We start from the raw sequence: 16,465 nt of genomic DNA, 5'->3' as shown, positions 1-16,465 counted from the left end.
CTTGGTGTATTTTGCATCCAGAAATTTATCTGTGGTCTTCTCAACCATATTCAGTGACTTGGCCTCTACAGCCTTCTGAGAATTCCACAGATACACCACCCTCTGAGTAAAGAAATTTCTCCTCATCTCTGTTCCAAATCTCACTGTGTAACCTAAAACTGTGACCTTCCCAGCAACGCAAAACATTCTTCCTGCATCCTGTCTATGTTCTGCGACTCAAGTCCACCCTAAGCTACTGACCAAAACTATTTCCTTTAATTCAGAGAAATGCTGTCCTCAGCATTGTTCTTTCACCCTTTAAAATTGCCAATAATAAACAACCTCTTGAAGTACTTGTTCATAAACTCTTCTAACCCCTCACAGTGTGGTCCAGTCTTTGTTACCCACCCCAACTCTTCCAACCTTGCCTCTCTAAAGCACTAGCCAGTGTTATCTGTTTATTCTTCATGTTCTTTAGCTTTTCTTCTTGAAGTATCTTCAATCTAATTGCCACTAATGGCACCAATCAGTTACCATTTACTAGTCCTTGCTCGTTTCATTCATTTGGGATCACTGCTCTATTACTTAATGGCATTTCCTGTGAGTTTCTTCCAAGTTTCATGCTCCTCTGAGTTCCATACTCTTCCATGTTGAAGGCATTTGGCAATGTGCCATATGAAAGGCCAATGAGAGAACATGGTATTAGGGGAAGTGTATTAGCATGGATTGAAGATTAGTTATACTGTAAAGAGAGGACAGACAGTCGGAATAAACTGGTCTTTTCAGGCTGGAGGAAAGTACTCCCACAGTGTAATTGCGTAGCAAGTTCTAGACTCTAGATCTGGTGAAGATGAAGGAAGGAATTTCCAAGCCTGAATATTGAAAGGCTTGAAAAGGGACAAGACAGCGGTGTTCTCATGTGGCTTTTAATCTTGATTTTAAAGTTACTGGTTTGGATGTTAGAGGAACTTGGTGAGTAAATGCATGGCTAATTGAATAGATGGAACATATTGCAGCCACAGTGCATGGGTGATGGAGTAGTGGATACTTAGGGTGGTAGTTGAGGGGCCAGTAAAGCAGGCTGCTTTGTTTTGCATAAGTTCTAGTTTTTTGACTGTTAATGGAAATCCACTGAACCAGGCAAATGAAGTGACATCCATCATACTCCTTGGTTGTGCTTTGCAGATAGTAGAAGTTGTTTGATGTGTGTAAAGATGAGTTACTTCTGGAAGAATGCTCAGCCTTGTAACTTTTTGCCACAGTATTTTACACATAAAGCAAACTGGGTAATTTTAGGTCACCTTCTCTGAAGGATATCGGTGAACTAGTTGCTTTTCCTGACACAAGCTCTTGATTTCCAGATTTTTAAAAAAAACAAATTCTTAAACTGTAATGACAAAAAAAAACATAGAGTAAGCCATGTGTGTTTGTTTTGCTATGTTTGATGCTGACACTGGGTATCTGCAATAGACCAGCACTAAAATCTCACTTTTATTGTCCACTAAACTGGGTGAGGTGGAAGAAAAGTCATCAGAGTTCATCTAATCCCAATTTTAATCCATGGATTCCTGCTAGAAAGTAATCTTCATTATAAATGCCAAATGTAATTGGGGCAACACTGACGCAGCTGGTAGAGCTACTGCCTCACAGCTTCAGTCCTGACTTCTGGTGCTGAATATGTGGAGTTTGCACATTCTCTGTGTGCCTTGTGAGTTTCCTCTGGGTGTTCTGGTTTTCACCCACATTCCAAAGACTGTGTGTTGGTATTTTAATTAGCCTGAGGTTAGGTGAGTGGTAGACTCTGGGCGAAGTTGATGGGAATGTGGGGAGAATAAAATGGGATTGGTGTAGGACTAGTTTAATTGGGTGTTTAATTGGGTGTTTAATTGGGTCAGTCACAGCAGACTTGATAGGCTGAAGGGCCTGCTTCTGTGCTGTATGACACTGTGACTCTACTTTCCTCCACAGCCAACTAGCTCACTCATTTTAAAGGAGGGGGAAACCTTTTATGCTGACAGAATGGGTTGATGGATCTATTTCTTATGCACTAATTTCAATCATCCTCTTTGTCTTCATCTTCCTTGGAGTAGAGGGGTGTAAAGCCAACTCACCATCCAGTCATGTCTACTGAAAACAAAGTGCTAGAATCTGGTTAGGACATAATGAGGTGGTGATAAGACTCTGTCCAGGGTCCAGCACAGTTATGCCTTTTAGTGCAGAGTGATATGATTTGCTCCATGTCATCTAGTGAGTTGAATATGGGGAGGGGCATATGAAAACAGTCTGCTGCAGAGTAAACAAAGTTTGTGTATTCAAAAGTCTGTTTAAATAGTCCTCTAAGGCAAACAGTCCACCAAGTTAGTTTAAAAAGAATCAACATGAGTTACAACAAAAACTCTTGAATCACAGGAGTTTCCTCTGATAAGATTTCTCCAGCAAATTGGAGTGAAAGAACCGAGTTATGCAATATAAATGAGAAGCATAAAATCCACTGAGATCTTGTGAGTGTGATGGATGGGGAAAATTACTCTATGGTCTCATTTGGGCCAGGATTATGTTCTTGATCAACCTGACTTTTACATTGTGCTCTCCCACCACCTCACATGGTCACTACAGCTTAACTAATCTTCCACAGTCCTGTGGAAGCTTTGCTACCACAAATGTCCCATAGAGCACAGTAGTCCACCAGTCATGACTTTGCCTCAGGTGGCTGACCTTGAGATCCCACCTTAATGCTGTCAAAGGCCTTTTCAACCCTTTCTAAAGTATGTTTTTATAATATCAGGGACATTTAAAATGGTTGAAATAGATTCAATTTTTTTTTAAAAATCTATAAATTATTTAAAATAATTAAAAAATCTATTTAACCACATTTGACATTTATATCCAAACCACTTGCCTTCACTTAGCTTTTCCATCCAGGCTGACAACACTGTTCAAATGAATGGAATTGTGCTAGACTGTCCCTGGACCCTGTGCTGAGTCAAGTTGCAGAAGGGGATGTCAGATGAACTTGCATCTGACTTCCAGCACCTTTTGAACGTGCACTACAATGCAGAAACACAGAGGTCAGTAAAGCTGATGGTTGCCTCTGGAAATGCTGACTAAAGAGAAGCATTATCTAGGTCTATATTGTTACCATATGTAGAAGTAAAGAAGAGAAGAAATAGTTCACCTGCAATATCAATTAGTGCCTGGTGGTGGAGACACTCAGAGTTTTGTAAATTTTACCAATTTCAAACCAGTCTCATAGCATGTGGCCAGGTAGCTGAAGAGCTGAAATTCAGTTTGTTTAACAATCACAGATTCCATGGCTTCCTCTGGATAGTGAATATTAACAACTTTTGAAAGAATGAGAAAACTTTTTGAGGAAGGGCAGGGTTAAATAAAAGTCTCCCTGAACTCGAAATACTTGAAGTCATAGAGTAATACAGCTTGTTCTGAAATCCAAAGTAGAGATAAATTTCATGGCTCAAAGAAATAAATGACTTCATGCAGACATTTGTGAAGCTGACTATTTGACCAGTACAGCACAAGGATGATACTTGTGACTCAGATTTCAGCAAAAAAAAAGGTCTTCCTGATGCTGAAACAAATGTAAAATATGTTTCCTTACTATACAGTAGAGGCTGCCCTATGGATAGAAAGGAAAGATGTGCCCTTCCCCAACTTCTCATTGTATTTCTTTCAGAAATGTCTTAAAGGAGCACTTATTATGATTTAATCTGAAGTCTCATGACTGTCGTGCAGCTGGCGGAGCAGCCAATTGTACACAGCATCTCTCGGATGAAGTCTGAAGAGAATCATTTATTGAGGGTTGAATATTAGACAGGACATCAAAAGAACACTTGGATGTTCTTCATAATCTTTAAGAGGGGTGACGGATGAATCGCTTGTTTAATATCTTGGCCACTTTGATATTACAGTTCTCAGAGTTCCCAGGTTTATGATCTACTTTTGATTGAACCTAGAACCTCACCATCTGATTTCTGTTTTGTGGCCAATATTTATTTTTCAACTGACCTCGTAAAAAACATTAATCCTATTGTTGTTTTGGGAATGTGCTGTGTGTAAATGGTTGCAATGTTTGCCACATTACAGCAGTAACTATAACTTTTAAAATACTTACTGTGAAATGCTTTGGGACACTCTGGGATCATAAAAGCCATTGTATGTTCCTTCTTCCTTAGATAGACCGAACTTGTTATATTGCATTTGTGGAGCTGAAGTAATGCATTAACAGGCTTTCAAATCAAACATCAGAATTGAATCTGTTTCCACCCTATTGCAGTTGAGCACTGAAGACTTGTACACAAAATAAGCAAATTCTTGAAAGCACCATTATTTATTTCATGGCACTCTCCTGGAAGAGACTAGTACATAGAATGGTCAGTCTTGATTATGAGTACCCATTCAGAATGGGTGTTTCCAGAAAGCCTGCTGTGTTTATACTGCTTGGACCAAGAGTCCAGTATACAGGGTTCAGTTACCTTCTTAACAGCTTTAGTTCATAGGGTTTCAGATTTGAAGGCTTGCTTCATGTGATGATTGCTGTCTCTCCTTGACACTCCCACTGATAAAGGGCCTTGGGGGAGAAAAACCCTCATGCACTCATCTAAAAATTGCGCAATCACATGATAAACCCTACAAACTAAAGTAAACCCTACAAACTAAAGTCAGCCGTACCTCTCAATGGAAGAACTCTTTACTAGCAACTAGCATCACTGAGGTCCCAGGCTTTAACTCTGCAGGGAAACCAGGACTACCCTCAACTGCCAGAGAACAGGTCAAGGAAGGTGTGGCCACTTGCTGAACAAGTGGAGCATGATAAACAGTCCAAACTGTGGCCACCCAACTCAGCCCTTTACTCACATATAAGCCTTCTGGGTTACGAATGCCCAACGTTTGGACACCTGTACATACAAACGAGCTGACTTGCAAATTTTCAACTTGACAAAATTTTCAACTTGACAAAATTTTTCCGATTAATTTTTAAACAATTTTTGAAACAAGTTAAACTTCCCTAACTTTATAGTAGAGTTTTTGACAGGTGAGTGTGAGGTGAATCAAGTGATCTGCAGTTAGCCAGTGTGGTTGGAGCCTGACTGTGCATGTATGCTGAAGCAGAAGTGATATTTACAGAGGGTATTAGTGGTTTGAGTTGCCTTGCTGGGGATGGATTTGCCAGATGCTATGGGGTTGCAGGCTGTCTATTTCGGGGTCGAGTGGGGTATTTCTCTGAGTATTTGGGAGACCAGCAAGATGGATGGAGATGGATCTATTGTCTGCTATGGGGCTACAGGTATCTTTTGCTGGGTGGGAATGAGGCATCTCTGCGTGCCTTCTCTTCCCTCCTACCCTACCCTTTAAGCTACAACGATTGGGGGCCTACATCGAGCAGACTCGCCTGGGAGTGCTGAGCAGACTCACTCAGTCACTGAGTTATTTAGGTCAGTTGGTGCCACTCTTCTACTCTTGCTTGTTCTCCCATCATAGCTGTTCCCGTGATTCTCTTCCACACACTGTTACTGTTCATTTCTGACTTGGGAAAAATTCGGGTTACGAACAGTTCTTGGGAACAGAGCTCTTCCATAACTCGGGGACTGCCTGTACTGAAGTTCATCTCTGGTGGCATCACAGCCATTCGTGCCACACAAGTGCCAGGGAATGACAATATTCAACAAGAGAAAATCTAGCTATCACCCCCACTGACATTCAATGGCTTGACCATTACTGAATCCCCCACTATCAGTATCCTGGGGGGTGGACGGGGGTGGGGTGGGGGTGGGGAGTGTTGGGGGGGGGGGGGGGGGCGAATACCATTCACCAGAAACTGAACTGGAATAGTGGCTATGAGCAGGTCACGGGCTAGTTCCCCTGTGGCGAGTAACTCAACACCTCCTAACTCCCCAAAAGCCTGTCCACCATCTACAAGGCTCAAGTCAGGAGTGTGATGGAATACTCTCCACTTGGCTGAATGAGTGCAGCTTCAATAGTACTCAACACCATGCAGCACGTAGCACCCCATCCACAGCCATTCACTACTGAAACACAGTAGCAGCAGTTTGTACCATCTGTAAGATGCACTGTACAACTCAGCAAGACTCCTAAGGCAGCACCTCCCAAACCCATGACCTCTATCAGCTAGAAGGACAACGGCAGCAAAAGCATGGGAAACTGCCACCTGGAATTTGCCCTCCAAGCAGATCTTAAACATTGACTGTTTTTATTTCCAAAGATACTGCCTGACCTGCTGAGATTTACCAGCATTTTCTGTTTTAATTTTAGTCGTTTATATAACTGTTTTTTCAAAAGGCACAAGTGCATAATCCTTTGATGGGTCTCCATAAACCTAATGTTAAGGGACTAAGCAGTTTATTGTGTGTGCTTTGTCATCTGAAATCCTCCACCCAGAAATGATGTACCGATGTCGAACGGCAAAAGGAGATTCACACAACAGTGTAAAACAATGCAGACGTGCCTTTGAATTCCTGAATGAGAGCTAACTCAGTTGGGGACTTCATTCTGCATTCCAGCACCTGGATGTGTGCTTGAGTCATACTTTTCTCCAAATGTAGTGGCAAAAGAGTACAGTGAAAATTTACCATAGGTCACCACTGAACCATTCTGCTTCCTTTGCTGGTGTTTAGCCTCAAATGCTCAGGCCAAACAAAGGGAATGTATCATGATCACTACCTTGTTATTCCTTTTTTTTGCACAATTTATTTATTTTGAAATTTATAGTAATTTTATGTCTTTGCACTATACTGCTGCTGCAAAACAACAAATTTCATGACCTATAAGTCAGTGATAATAAACCTGCTTCTGATCTATTAATTATTTTTGCACTTTGACAACATAGAACAGAAGTCACCACAGTGCTTTCTGATGTCCAGTGTTGCTAAAGTAATGGCATTGAGATCAAAATAAGGGTGGAGTTCTAAATGATTATTTAAAGCTTTAACAGCCTAATCAGGGAACAACTCAGCCTTTTTCTTGCAAATATTTGAAACTTAGACTAACAAAGATTCTCTGCATCTGAGTACAGTTGAGTTCTGCCTCTCTGTCCAGGCAGAGACCAGGGAATCCTGCCTAACACAAACAAATATAATGATCTTGACTTCAAAGAAATTAAGTGGATTGTGGACAGAATTCCATTTCCAGCTGAAGTTGCGCCTTGGTTTTACCATAACACAGACTGCTAGCCATCAGAGGTAATTTGATTATGTAACCTGCAGCAATACAATACCAAGGGAGTGCACCATTGTCAGAGTGCCATGCTTTGAATGAGACATTAATATCACCACTCCCTCAGTGCAGGACTGCTCTAGATTATTTACTCACATCAGTTTACGGCCAGCAATCTGTTAATGGTAAAACCTCAGGAGGCTGAAGAAATCTGGCATGTTCCTTTTTACCCTCACCAATTTTTATCGATGCACCATAGAAGGCATCCTGTCTGGATGCATCACGGCTTGCCATGGCAACTGCAGGAAACTGCAGAGTTGTGGACACAGCTCAGCACATCACAGATATCAGCTTCCCCTCCACAGACTCTGTCTACACTTCCCGCTGCCTCAGTAAAGCAGCCAACATAATCAAAGACCCCACCCACCCTGGACATTCTCTCTTCTCCCACCTCCACCCCCCCCCCCCCCCCAAAATCAGGCAGAAGATATAAAAGCCTGAAAGTATGTAGCACCAAGCTCAAGAACAGCTTCTATCCCACTGTTATAAGACTATTGAACGGTCCCCTAGTATGATAAGGATGGACTCTTGACCTCACAGTCTACCTTGTCATAGCCTTGCACCTTATTGTCTACCTGCACTGCACTTTCTCTGTAACTGTAGCACTTTATTCCGCATTCTGTTATTGTTTTTACCTTGTACTACCTCAGTGCACTGTTGTAATAAATTAATCTGTATAGACAATGTGCAAGACAAGTTTTTCATTGTACCTTAGTACATGAGACAATAATAAACCAATTTACCACCGCACAGCTTCAGTGAGGCAGGAGTTCTGTCTGTTGCAGCAATAACTCTGAACCCACTAGAAGGTGTCCTGGCGAGCAGTCTTTCCTCAACCAACATAACTACTTACTGATTTCTGTTTTGGGGCATCTTTATTGTACATCTTTGCCTACATTACAAAGTACTTTGAAGAAGTCAGTGAGCTGCTATGCAGACAGCAATTTTTTATTTCTAATTTTTGGTAGAAATTTGTTACAGAAATGTAAGTGGCTGCACAAATCTTCATTCATTTCAACGTGTGTGTGTGTGTTTCTTTTCATGTAGGGGTCATTGTGTAAGTACCTGAGTCTCCACAGCAGTGACTGGGTTAGCTCCTGCCGGCTGGCACACAGCATTACCAGAGGCCTCGCTTACCTTCACACAGAACTACTGCGACCTGGTAAGCAATAGCAGTGATCCACAGACTTCCGTTTCTTGCTATCATGCTGCTAGTTTACTGCCATTCTTGGCTTTTGCTTAGGATTTGACATTTGCTGTTTATTTTGTTGTCTTGCTTGTGTGTTGAATTTACTGCCAAGATGGCATCTGTAAAATCTGATGTGCAACGATGCCTTATACACTGGTAATATTGAGACTTAGTTTGAAATAGCCTTCCATTTTCTCACTACATTACCAATGCCTATGAAACATTGATCTTCTGACACCAGTGATGCATTGATCTAGAGGGGCCACCTGTCCAGTTTTGCTGTTAAAGTTTCAATTTCCAGGAGGGGACTACCTGGTTATTTTAAGAAACCAAAGCTAAACACCTTATTTCCAGTCAATGGTACATTAAAAAAATGACAATTCACTTGGAGGAATAGTGTCATGATCACACATGCACTAGGGCTAGTTTTGTGATCATTCATGCGCTAGGGGGCCAGATTCATGTATGTTCACTCAGATATGTTCACTCAGATATGCTTATGTGAAGAATTCATCATTATCATTTGCCTGTGAGGAAATCAGAAGTAATCAAACAAGACTGCATCTTTTCCCAAATCTTTTCACCATTTTTCTTGCTGCAATGTTGCACTTCACTTCCATTATACTCCCTGTGGGAGTGGAGATAGTCTTCAGAAGTATTAGAATACTGTTCAACCTACAGTGACTGCACTCCAAAACCAAGGTCATCCAAACCTTGATAGCTGAGCTGCAGTATACACACAGCATTTATGTTTGTGTTTGCTTAGAGGCTAAGATCCATGACAGAAGCATTTATGAGGATGGCCTTTAACTCAAAACCTGCAAGGCAGAGGTTCTCTACCACCCTGCTCCTGCTGTACCACACTGCATAATTGGAAGGTCATAACAAGTTAGATTGTTGAGGTCAAGAGCCCATCTTATCATACTAGGGAACCATTCAATAATCAGAAATCAGACCCTTAGTGAAGCTTATGCATGACAACTTCTCCGCATATTCCAAATCCCCCCTCCCTTGGGCAGGAAGATTTAGAACTTACATAAGGGAACAGAACTCTGTCTTCCATTCTCTTCATATTTACTTTTGCTTAATTAATTAAGACAAAGAAGATGAACAGAGAGATTGTGCTAAAAGTTTATAAAGCACATGTTAGGCCACTGCTTGAGTACTGCCTGTGGTTCTGATCGCATTACAGGAAGGATGTGATGTTACAAGAGAGGTTGCAGAAAACACATCTTTGCCAGGTTTAGATCTGTGGATCTAGGATCAGATTACTGACTCAGGATCCAATAATGAACTGTGATCCATGAAATTATCCTCTGTTTAAGGTTTGCCAATGATGACAATGACAATGATGCCAAGACTAGGAAATTTTAGACATGAGAAAGGATTGACTCGACTGATGTTTCACAGTTTGGAAAAGAGGAAGCCAAGGACAGATTTAAAGGAAGATTTAATAGAGATGAATAAAATTGAGATGGGCCTAGAGTGGATAGGATGAATCTTTTTTCCGTAATGTGCTATATTTAAAGTGCTTGTTAGATGTATCAGAAGAGGGTTGAGATTTTTTTCCCCTCACAAAGGACAATTTTTCCACAGATGTTCCAAGGCCTGATCTTGTTAGAAGAAGGGGAGGAGGATGGGGATAGGGGTGGCAAGGCTTTAGAAACTCATGCTATTCAATCCCCTCAATGGTATTAAATAAAGAATGACAAGCTTAGGTGATTTGGGACAGTGACTGGGGACTAGTCCAAGTGTCAAGTAGTAACAAGAGAAGATGGTACAATACCCAGGAAAATGTGCATTAGGAATACATTCTAACATCGAGAAATTTTTGGTGTCTCCAGATCAATACAAGTCAGCTATTACACACAGAGATCTCAACAGCAGGAATGTGCTAGTGAAGAATGATGGAACGTGTGCCATCAGCGACTTTGGCCTTTCCATGAAACTGACTGGCAATAGATTGGTTCGACCAGGAGAGGAGGACACTGCGGCCATCAGTGAGGTGAGCAGTAAAAAGGTGATGTATAATGGCATATTTCTTTTGGTTTTACAACACAAGAGGGCAGCATTATCAAGAATAAAGAATATACCTGACATGTACATGATGGGGGGGGAGGGGTGGGGGGACTGTAATTAAAAAGTCGTATGTACTATTATGTATTTGTATAGGGCAATGATACCAGGCTACAGGACTATTACTCTGCCGCTATTTTATGGCAGTGACATAGTGTTGACCATTTGTTTAAGAGTCAGCCACATTGCCTTGGAGCTGGGAGTCACAACATGCTATAAATAAAACAGAGAAAGCAGGAAACATTCAGCAGTCAGTTAGTGTCTATGATAGGAAAAAGAGAAACAAAGTTGATGTTTCAGGTTGAAGAGCTTTCATCAGACCTGAGAAAGTGAGGAAAACAAATTATTTTTAAGCTGCAAAGAGGGATGTGGGGTGGTGGTGAGGGGGGAAGTGACAAGTGGAATCACCAAAGGGAACATCTCCGATAGTGTGAGACCAGGGTTGCTCAGGTGCTTCCAATGTTTACAGATTCCATCTGGTTAATAGATTAATGAGAACAGTTAGAGAGAGAAAACAAAAGATCACACTAAAGCTATGAAATGCAGGATAGAGCTGTCACTGAAACCTGAAACCAAAGGAGAGTAGAGGCGCTGGCTACTCAATCTCTCATCATATGACAAACATGCTATCCAGGAACCCAAAATTATATACAACACACCAGGGTGTCTTCAAGACCCTGTGTAATTGTGATTACAGGTCCTCCCAAGCTTATGAACACCCAAAATATGTATAGCTCATACATTCGAGTGAGCCTTTGGGAAACTGATGGGATGGGTTTGTCAGCTGCTGCAGAGCTATAGGCATCTTTTGCCATGTGGGACCTCGGTTCGCAGGCTCATTTCTGGCTTGCAAACTGTTTGGGTTACAAACAGTTCACGGGAATGGAACCCTGCCGTAACCTGGTGATGCCCTGTAGTCATCTTTAATCTTGCATGGTACCCAAATGGTTAGCATTTATTGAAAGAAGATTTGGGTACTGTACAAGATTAAAGATGACTTACCACCCTTGGGAAGACCACATCTGGTATATTGTGTAAAATTCTGGTCTCCTTACCGAAAGAATGATGTACTTGATATTGGGGAGTTCAATGAATTCACCAGATTGGTTACTGGGGTGGCTGGTCAATCATATGGTAAGAGGTTGAGTAGGCAATGCCTTGTTTCTGTACAGTCTTGAAGAATGAGAGGTGACCTCATTGAAACATACAAAATACTTAGCTATATGTGGGAGAATGTTTTCTCTAGATGAGGTGGCTATAACTAGGAGGCACAGTCTGAAAATAAAGGATAGGTCATTTTGGACTGAAATGAACAGAAGTCTCTTTGCTTAGAGGGTGGTGTAGCTTTGCAGTTCTTCACCTCAAAGAGCTGTGGAGGCTTAGTCATTGATTCCATTCAATAGTTCCATAGATTTCTGGTTGATAGGAGAATCAAGGGGGCAGCACGGTAGCGTAGCGGTTAGCGCAACGCTATTACAGCGCCAGCGATCGGGGTTCGATTCCTGTCGCTGTCTGTAAGGAGTTTGTGCATTCTCCCGTGTCTGTGCGGGTTTCCTCCAGGTGCTCCGGTTTCCTCCCACATTCTAAAGACGTACGGGTAGGTTTAATTTGGGGGTTTAAAAATGGGCGGTGCGGACTCGTTGGGCCGGAAGGGCCTGTTACCATGCTGTAAATAAAATTTTTAAAAAATGTTAAGAAAAGGGTAATGGATATAGGGCAGGAAAATAGTTTTGAGGTAAAGGATAAACCATGATGATCTAGTTGAATGGCAGATCAGGTTCTAAGGGTATTTTGATATGCCCTTATGTTCTACTCCTGAAGATGGGAGAAAGGGTCAGCTAAGCAAAGTGGGGAGCTAAGAGCAGACATTTCCAGGCAAAGACCCCTAACTGAAGAAATGGGTATAAAGGCCAAGATGACAGAAGAGGAACTCAATGGATATGAGCTCTAAATTCATTGATGTGCAGATATAAGTGGAAGTCACTGACGTTTCTACTGAAGACTTATTGCTTGGAGCCAGAGCAGGGAAGGTTAGAAGCAACATGAAAACACAGCAATGGGTGAAATGGGAAGGGATTGAGAAGAAAAATCTCGAGGCATGTAAGCAATCCAAGAATTGTTGATGTACGCAATCCTTGTTGGAAGGAGAAAATAATTGTTCTTGTTAAAGCATCAAATGAGGCAAGGATAAAATGGAACTGCAGACCTGGACACCTTCAAGGTAGCCTACACTGGTGCTATTGAAGAGAGAAGTATGTGGTGATACAGGGCATTGTATAGGTTTAAAGAAGCAGTGAGAACAGTGGTTCTATGAATAACTTGGTGCATATGTGGCCAGGCTAAGAATGATGAAAGTCTCTCACAATATCACAATTGTGAGAGACTTTCCTATCTCTTTGGTTAATTCAAAAAGGAAAGCAGCATTCTTCTGGTGCATTCAATTACTTAGGTGTCCTAAAGTGCTTTCCAGTACATTTTTTCAAAATGTTGTCACTGTTGTAATATAAAAAGTGTTAGGAAGTTGCACACACCAAGTTCCCACAAGCAGATAATTATCTGAAAATCTGTTTTTAATGAATTTGGTTAAGAGTTAAATGATGCCCAGGACACCAGGGAAACCTTTGTCTTCTGCAAAATATTGCCAATGGGAACTTCTGTAACTACCTAAGAGAGCAAATAGCTTTAATGTCTTTGTTTTAATTTCTCATTTAAAAGATGAATTGAGTATACCTCTCAAACCATGACAATGAACATAATTCTGCTTATTTATGGCTTGTTGCTGTTTGGCACTGGAACATTACACAAAAAGTACTGGAGGAACTCAGCAGGTCAGGCAGCATTATGGAGGGAAATAAACAGTCTATGTTTTGGGCCAAGACCCTTCATCAGGACTGGAAAGGAAGAGGGCAGAAGCCAGAATAAGGAGGTAGGGGGAAGAGCACATGCAGGCCCCCCACCTCCTTATTCTGGCTTCTGCCCTCTTCCTTTCCAGTCCTGATGAAGGGTCTCGGCCTGAAACATCGACTATTTATTTCCCTCCATAGATGCTGCCTGACCTGCTGAGTTTCTCCAGTACTTTTTGTGTATTGCTGTAGGTACATCCAGCATCTGCAGAATTTCTTGTGTCTCTGCCTTGGCACTGGAATATGTCCTCTGACATGGAAATACAGGGATTGGAGTTACAGGCAACAGCTTCCCATAAGGCTATCGCAAATGGTGCAGGCATTAAGTTGATTGGACAAACACTGGATGCTGGATCAGCCAGTGTTTGTACTGTGAAGTGGTAAAAATTTAAGAAAACTTCCTCTCCCTGTAGTGATATTTCCATTTCCATCATCTCCTCATAGGTTGGCACAGTCCGTTACATGGCTCCTGAGGTGCTGGAGGGAGCAGTAAATCTGCGGGATTGTGCATCTGCTCTCAAGCAGGTGGATATGTATGCACTGGGCCTTATCTACTGGGAAATATTCATGAAGTGCTCAGACCTTTTCCCAGGTAAGAAAACAGTGGGTTTCATTTATATGGCAACCTTAACATAATAAAAGATCCCAGGATGCTTGGCAGGAACATTATTAGAGAACATTATTATTCCTTCACTCAATGTACAAGAAGAACTTCCAAAGGTGTTCTGGAAACTCACTCAAATATATCCCATTAACGGGAGATGGGCTGACCAGGAATGGAAGGAAAGTCATGCAGAAGATTCACCTAGTTCTCTTCTGACTACAATTTCAGTTGGATGGCCCTTGCATGGGGTGACAACTCGGGTAAGGGATCTATGTTCCAATCTGTTGGAAAGAGATCAGAGTTACAGGTGCATCCCAGTCCCTGGAATATTTTTGTAACCTATTCATGACCCTTGTAAACAACTTGGGGTTTGATGGCTAAAATCAATTGCCCAGTTGCTGTAATAGGGCTTCAGGGACTGGAATATGAGCATGTTGCAGGATAAGATCATTTTCTGTTATCTACCTCATTGGGGAGGGTGAGAAACTCCTCCAAACTTCTAATATGACCATGTCTTTTCCATGAATAGGAGAGACAGTGCCTGACTATCAGATGGCCTTTCAGGCTGAGGTGGGAAACCACCCCAGCTTTGAAGATATGCAGCATTTGGTCTCAAGGGAGAAGCAGCGACCCAAATTTCCCGAAGCCTGGAAAGAGAACAGCCTGGTAAGCAAACAGGATTTCCTGTGATTTTCATTAGCCGCCTAATTTCTGATAGAAAGTCTTTCCTGATTATAAAAAAAAATGAGGGTCGCAAGCACATTGAGTTTGATGCTGGCTGTACTTCTCCAGAATTCTTATTGAATTCCAGGTTTGTTTCTAGAAACAAAATGTTGGAAATATTCGGCATGTCAGGCAGCACCTTTGGAAAGGGAAACTGTTGATGTTTCAGGTTGGTGACCTTTCGTCAGAACTGCAAAAGGTTAGATCTGGACAGTTTTTAAGATGCACTCTAAAGAGGAAAGGGAGAAGAGAGCTAAAGGGGAGTTTCCTGAGAGGGTGGAAAGCAGGAGAGATTAAATGACAAAAGAGATTGTGGTGCAAGGTGAGAGAAGAGGTAGTGATATAAGTAAAGACAAAAAAAAAATAATTCGAGGAGTTGGTAAATTGGTTTATTATCATCAAATGTACCGAGGTACAATGAAAAACTTGCCTTGCATACCACTCATACAGATCAATTCATTGAGGTAGTACATAGTAAAACAATAACAGAATGCAGAATAAAATGTTACAGAGAAGGTGCAGTGCAGGTGGACAATAAGGTTCAAGGTCATAACGAAGTAGATTGTGAGGTTAAGAGTCCATCTTATCGTACTAAGGGACCATTCAATAGTCTTATAACAGTGGGGTAGAAGCTGTCCTTGAGCCTGGTATTATGTACTATATCAGGCTTTTGTATCTTCTGCCCAATGGGAGGGTGGAGAAGAAAGAATGTCCAGGGTGGGTGGGGTCTTTGATTATGTTGGCTATTTTACTGAGGCAGCGAGAAGTGTAGACAGACCCTGTGGAGGGGTGGGGTGGGGGGGGGGGGGGGGGGAAGAAGAAGCTGGTTTCTGTGATGTGCTGAGCTGTGTCCACAACTCTGCAGTCTCTTGCAGTCACGGGCAGAGCAATTGCCATACCAAGCCGTGATGCATCTGAATAGGATGCTTTCTATGGTCATCAATAAAAATTGGTGAGGGTCAAATGGGACATTTCCTTTTAAATGAAAGAAGCAGAATCATGATCTTAAGTTCCAAAGGAAAAAACTAAGGATTCTGGAAATCTGAAATGAAATTAGAAATTCCTGTGAAGTTCTTTATCTTAAAATTTTGAATTGAATGTTGAGTAAAATATAGGCTGTAAGTTGAAGTGTTGGTCCTTGTTGGACGTATTGCTGGTCCTCAGGTATACATTGAGCTATGTCAGGGGCCATCAAAACTCTTTATTTCCCTGCCATCTTCTTGGGGAATGTCTCTTACTCCATTCACAGCCCAAGAGTGAGCATCTTCAGGCAGGGATGAGGGAAAAAAGGCTTTTTGGATATTACCCCACTGCTGGAAAACAGAATCGTTTCTCTGATACACAGGCAGTCCGATCACTAAAGGAAACAATGGACGACTGCTGGGACCAGGATGCAGAGGCTCGTCTCACAGCCCAGTGTGCAGAAGAGAGAATGGCAGAGCTCATGGTGATGTGGGATCGAAACAAGTCTGTGAGTCCCACGGTCAATCCCATGTCGCAGTTTACTACAACAGCCATGCAGAATGAACGGTGAGTAGTAAAGAACAATATTAAGATCTCTGTGTCTGCAGTAATATTTCCTTCAGTTTGGCTCTTGATCAGGACATAAATGCATTATTTCTGTTTCCATTTTCTTCTTCTCTTACCCCATCTCATTTCTCCTCTGGCTCCCCATCTATCCATGCTATTTTTCTCTATTTTCTCTCTCTTGGATACTTCACATCCCATGTCACCGAAACACTA

General features: G+C 41.8%; 1 protein-coding gene across 1 annotated transcript in view; it reads left to right on the top strand.

Annotated features, from left to right (window-relative positions):
* LOC127568367 (bone morphogenetic protein receptor type-2-like) overlaps positions 1-16,465 on the top strand; it is a 205,877-nt gene that overhangs the window by 176,119 nt on the left and 13,293 nt on the right. Inside the window, 5 exon segments of the mRNA XM_052012028.1 lie at positions 8,275-8,389; positions 10,261-10,421; positions 13,840-13,987; positions 14,529-14,665; positions 16,068-16,252. Of these exon segments, the coding sequence (XP_051867988.1) occupies positions 8,275-8,389; positions 10,261-10,421; positions 13,840-13,987; positions 14,529-14,665; positions 16,068-16,252 (746 nt within the window).

This window comes from Pristis pectinata, chromosome 1, assembly GCF_009764475.1.
Source record: "Pristis pectinata isolate sPriPec2 chromosome 1, sPriPec2.1.pri, whole genome shotgun sequence".
Lineage (NCBI taxonomy): Eukaryota > Metazoa > Chordata > Chondrichthyes > Rhinopristiformes > Pristidae > Pristis > Pristis pectinata.
This window is presented reverse-complemented; position numbering and strand designations above follow the sequence as displayed.